The following is a 5,974-nucleotide window of genomic DNA, read 5'->3' on the forward strand; positions in this document are numbered from 1 at the left end:
CGTTGGGAAAGGGAGAGGGGGGGGGGGGCAGTTATGATTTTGGTGACCTTCATCATGAATGGCACAGAAGGTGAAGTAATAGGTGTTCAGTTTTTTTCTAATAGTAAAACTGGTGGCATTGAATACTGCTCACTGCTGGCATGTTCAAAGCCAGAAAAAGGATTGAACTCTGCACACAGCACCTAATTAAACTAAATATTTATTTAAGCAATATGATGTTAATGAAAGAAAAATTTGTCAAGAGTTGTTGAAAGTGAAGTTATCAGAATGCTCCAGAATTAGAAAGTCCCCGGGTTGCATACTGCTGGAAACTAGTACTTTGGGGGAAGCATTACTAGGTTCCTGCTCTGGCCTCTTTCTTGAGCATGTAGTATAAGATAATAAGCAGGACGAGGTAGACCTTTGGTTTGATCCAATAAGGTATTCTTGTACCTTATATGAACGTATCAGTCTTAATGTGTCAACCTGTTAGTGACTTTGACTGTCTTATTGTTTGCTGTCTGCAGGGTTTTGGACAAAAAAATGGATGCAGCTTTTTGTGCAACTAGTGTTTTTGAAGAGGTGTCAGGTGGGATGAATATAGGAAGGCTTAACAGGCTGACTAGGAAGATGATTAATAGAAGAAAAGGAGGAAAAAAAAAAAAAGCCTGAAGCCAAGGCTTAATTTAGTGATTGCTGGAAGCCCTGCTAATAGATTGGTTGGGAAGAAGGTCCTGTTGATGGATGTAGGCTGGAATGGCACTCTCGGAAGAAACAAAGATGACCAGATATTTGGGCATGACAGCCCTCACCGACTAGGTAGACCTGTGGGTTTTATACTAGGCTGTGGCTGCAATGTAATCTGCTTCATTTTGCAAACACCTTTGCAGAGTAAGAACCAATTTTATGCTAGTCTGTGAATTTGGATTGAGAGTCTTCATGGATGAGAGCTCTGTGTGCATGTTTTCACTTCTTCCTCTGAAGCCAGTGAAGTGCCAGTGCCTTTGTTATGTAATCCACACCTACACTCGAAGAAATGGTTTGCATCATGGCACTTGTTCCAATTAGTCTTTTAAGCATGAAAGAGATGATTGATACCACAGTGAGACAGATTTGTTGGTAGTCTTGAATGTGGAGGAAACTGTCTAGTCCTTCTGAAAAAGCAATCTAGTTGACTGGCAACTGCTTAATGTCGGAAAGGTTTGAAAAGATCATCTTGAGGCTGTGAAGAAAGAGGCTAACAGCGTGTCTAAAATGGAGGTTTTAAGTATGTTCTTTTACTCTCCGAGGTGAGCTATTCTGTTTTCTTAAATTGGTAAGGCTAACAGCTAACGAGGTCTGGGCTTCTGAGGTGAAAAATAATAGCTGAAAATGTTGTTTTGTTCTTAATTTGGCTAGGAAGTACCAGTGTTTAGCTAGCTCTGCTGCTGTTACTTCCCTGCACGTTACAAGAATTGTATAACGTAGGGTATTTGCATAGTCCTAAACTTGTCTGTTTCTTGTGACGTGTATATCCCTATGTCAAGCGTCAGAGTAAGGAAAGAAATGGCAGTTGGGTGCTGCTGTCAGCTGCTTGAGAGTGCTTCTATTTTGAGTAATTAGTTGAAACTGTTCATTTTGCAGCTCTGCTGTAAGTTGTATTTCTTGTCAGCATTTTTATGGTACTGGGAGGAACATAGTCAACTTCCTTATTAATTGCTGCAAACTGGTTTAATCACAATTTTAAACTTTTTTATGTGGGTGTTATGAAGGGACTATCAGACTAGTTAACTACTAAACACATTTACAATTAAATCTGAATTACTTGCACTAATTCCAAGGGCTTATTTTTCTCTATTTCAGAATAAATGGTGACAGGCTTCTGAACTCTTTTTCCTTATGTACTCTAAACATTTGCAGGGAAGTGACTAGAGGCAACTGCGAGGATCAGTGAATTGTAGATCTTAAGGTTAACTGACTCTTGCAGATTCTGAATGTTTCTCCTAATGATGATGTTTGTGGGTTTTTCCACACCTGTCTAATTGTGTGTGAGCAGTTACAGACACTGAATCAAATTCATAAGTAATTTTTTTCTTGAAAGTACGCTGTCCTAAAAAGTCTTGCATTTTACCTTCTGTAATGGAAGTTTATAGTTGTTGCCCACTACACAGAAAGCCTCGTGGAAGGTCTTTTATCTCTATGAACTGCTAGGGGCAGGGGGGGAATGAATAATTTCTGGTGTCGGGTTTTTTCCCCCCATATGTCAGGAAGCAAATTCATAAGTAATTTTTTTCTTGAAAGTACGCTGTCCTAAAAAGTCTTGCATTTTACCTTCTGTAATGGAAGTTTATAGTTGTTGCCCACTACACAGAAAGCCTCGTGGAAGGTCTTTTATCTCTATGAACTGCTAGGGGCAGGGGGGGAATGAATAATTTCTGGTGTCGGGTTTTTTCCCCCCATATGTCAGGAAGAGTTTTTAACTTTCTGATGGTGTATATTTCCCTTCCAGCTGGTACTCAGACAATGTCAGTATGTCAGCTGTGCTGAATTCCAATATGAAGTTAGTAACAAATATTTTGACTGACAGCTTTGGTCAATTGCAAAGCAGGAGAGGGGTTCTTCAGCTGGAAAGCGAACATTCCTGATGAGAGCGTAAAGGGTCATCTAATCAGTCTAAGAAATCAGCTTCTTTCGACTTATTTTTAACCCCTTAATGTACAGTCTTAACTCTGTATATCTCAATTTATTTTCAATAGGAGCAGCAGTATTTCTGACTTGGAACATGAATAGTAACTCATTTATATTACTTGAACCACCTCAAGAGTTGATTGATATAGGGGAAAGTAAATTAGGTGATTTTAGTAGATGTTTTAAATGTCTGATCTATTTGATAGCTCAGGTGATCTACAAACAGGTCCTGGAACAAGCACTGGTGAGCATGTAGTGTATTTAGTTCAGAGTTACTTCTGGGGGACTTTTATTCAGAAGTTAAAAAAAAAAAGAAACCTGAGATTTCTAGATAGAAGGATATTTTAGATGACATCTCTCCCAAAGTTATCTTATTTCTTTCCATTGAAGGGTATACATACTTCATATTAATTCCTCAAAATTTTCTTATAGAAGGAAACTGAAAACAGGAAACAAACTTTTGATAGTTTATAAACCACCTGCAAAGCTTTTCATGAGTAACTGTATGACAGTAAGAATGACCATTACTGTGGCCATTATGGAATTCTAGATATCTAACTAGACCTTAGGAAACAGAAAAGAACAGATGTCATTAAGATGCATGAAGCTGAGCCAGTATCCTGTTAAGGACTTCTAATAGCTGGAAGGTGACCTGAGTTCTGTGCCAGTACAAAAAATAGTCTACCGTTATGGATGAGGTCAAAGCTTAAGTTTTGACAGTGGCCATGTTCCTATATAGAAGCGACTGGCCTTGACACCTGATACAGAATGTGTTCTGCAGGGGCATCATGAGGATCCAGAATTGGAATCAACTGTGAGGGTTAGCTGATTTGCAATGACCAACAGCACAGCAAATGACAAATGCTGACCTTTAGCATTTCCCCAGACTTGCATGTTCCTGTTTGCAATGTGTCTTGGTAACTGCTACAGCTTCCTTCCTTGTGTTTGCAGTCGCTGGCAGCATGATTAACCTTGGAGGTAACTACTAAATGCCAGTTACTGGTCAGCTATTAAGATTTGCATAATGGTATCAAAGCATGGTCAGAAAGTTATGCAAACTCTGCTTACCACTATTCCTTGTTCTCAGTAGGCACATAGGTCGTTTCAGGACAGGTATTTTAAGCTACTACTGTTAATTAGCTTGCAGTGTTGTGTAGATGGATGTCCATAGCCCTGTGTGACCTCACTGATAAAGATTGCCTACAGAATCATGAATTTAAAACAAAGTTGAAGTGTAGATAAAAGTAAGAGGAGTTATACAACCTGGGAGTTTGTGTTAAAAAATATAAATAAAACATACAGTAGTTCTCCCCTCTGATTTCTTATGTTCTTCATCCCCTGGTTTATGGGGTATAAGAACTATCCTGAACACAAGACCATTACTTCTGAATTGTAATTGGTCATGAAAAGACTTGAAGTCTTCATCATTGGAGATATTCAAAACCAGACCAGGCAAGGTCCTGAGCAATCTGTTCTGGTTTACTGCTCATTGAGCAAGGAGGGTTGGACTAGATGATGACCAGTCTCTTCCAACCTTAGCTATTCTGTGATTCCATGTTATGTTCCCAGGATCAGCTTTGTACACAAATGTTTGTGTGGTTCATAGTAGGTCTGGTATGTCACCGATGGCTTAATGTCAAAACACAGTGACCTGAGGAAATGTTTGTCCTCCCCTGTAGTGCTTTACAATAACGGGTCATGAGAGAGAAGCAGCTAGCTTAGAAATTGTTGATCTGAGCTTAGAAATTGTTGATCTGCCACAGAACCCAAGTTAACTGCTGTAGCCAGATAAAGTTTCCATACCCTAAGTCAGTCGGAGAGCTGAATTTCTGCAGGGTTGGTTTAGCCTGCCTTTCCTAGGAAATTATGATTGTGTAAGTGTTTGATATTGCGTAAGTTCTACAAATTTAAGAGTGCAGCAGAGGCAGCTAAAAAAGTTGCAGCAATTTCTAGGCATCTTTTTCAGGGGTCACCTGGGAACTTCTGGTGGCTTGCTGCTGGTGAGGATTACCTTCCGGGGACTTACCTGGTGGCTTCTGTGGCATTTAGCAATTAACAATTACACTAGTGACAAGCAATATGTATTGATTCTCATTATAGCACTCAGTCTACACTGTAGCATAGAACATCTTTCTCTTTCCTTGTGAATGTAAGGAGCTGGCAAATAATGTTACATTCATCACTTTAATACTAACTTTCTGTTAGTGTTGAGGTTTTTTTTCTTAGTAAACTGAAAGCTTTCTCTTGCTGCTTCTGAAGCTAACAGTCCAAAACTCTTTGATTTGCACAAGATATTATTGAGATGAAGAGGGAGTTACTTTTTCCTTAAAATATTTTCACTCTTTCTGATCTGTTTTTCAGGCATGCAGAAGTGATGAAGAAAATAATCGAGACTGTTGCAGAAGGTGGGGGAGAACTTGGAGTTCACATGTATCCTTTTTTGTTACTATATGGTATTCTTAGATTTCTTGCAGTGTAAGGAGCGTTACCTCAAGATTCTTAAACTGGAATGCAATTGTGTGTGAAAGCAGTAAACAACTGCTTGTGGTAGCGCTTACTAGAGTTCTGGGATGAGCTCCTTTGTGCAAACAAACTGTTCATCAGTTGTTGGGGGGGGCAGGGAGGGTGGCAGGAGCAATGGGGAAAGTAGGTAGGATTGAAGGGACAGGGTTGAGCCCTTGTTTGTAGGTGTGTGAAGGAGATAGCTGTGAGTATGAAACCGAGATCCCAGTGTAGGGGGATGAGGCTGGAGGTTCATAGACTCTGGCCAGAGTGTAATCACTCCTCTTGGTACAGTAGCTTCTGTATTAGATTTGAATCCGAGATTCATTTCTGAAAGGTGTAGAGGTCCCATTATTCTCTACTCTGCATATGAGCAATATCTTGGTAAAACAGCTGACAAAAAAGCAATGAAAAATTAGTGAAACTGTTCTGAACATCAATATCAAATGCCTCACAATTGAAATTTTCTTAATAACTGTATAATTGCTAGGTGTTATTTTCCTATTAGCAAGAAATGCTGTTGAACAGACCATTGAATGTGACTTCTGCTTTGTTTTACAGGATTTCTAGCTATTGCACATTTTCCTTAACAAGAAACTTAGGTACCTTCTTATTTTCTTGAAATTTGTACAGGCGGTCATTCCAACGATAGAATATGACTACACGAGGCACTTTACGATGTAACCAGAATAAGAGATGTCCTGCTCTAATTATCAAATCTTTTTTAAAATAACCCATCCATGTGACTTATACAACATTATACACAATTTCTGTAACTAACCTTTTATCAAGTTGATGCATTGAAATAAAATGTTCCATTACCAGC

General features: G+C 39.2%; 1 protein-coding gene across 1 annotated transcript in view; it reads left to right on the forward strand.

Annotated features, from left to right (window-relative positions):
• The window catches only part of ATG3 (autophagy related 3), a 22,596-nt gene extending 16,622 nt beyond the window's left edge, over positions 1–5,974 (forward strand). Inside the window, exons 11-12 of the mRNA XM_009289799.1 lie at positions 5,008–5,076; positions 5,751–5,974. Of these exons, the coding sequence (XP_009288074.1) occupies positions 5,008–5,076; positions 5,751–5,832 (151 nt within the window). The 3' untranslated portion in view covers positions 5,833–5,974. The remainder of the gene's footprint in view (positions 1–5,007; positions 5,077–5,750) is intronic.

Source organism: Aptenodytes forsteri, unplaced genomic scaffold (genome assembly GCF_000699145.1).
Source record: "Aptenodytes forsteri isolate BGI_AS27 unplaced genomic scaffold, ASM69914v1 Scaffold61, whole genome shotgun sequence".
In the NCBI taxonomy this organism is placed as follows: domain Eukaryota; kingdom Metazoa; phylum Chordata; class Aves; order Sphenisciformes; family Spheniscidae; genus Aptenodytes; species Aptenodytes forsteri.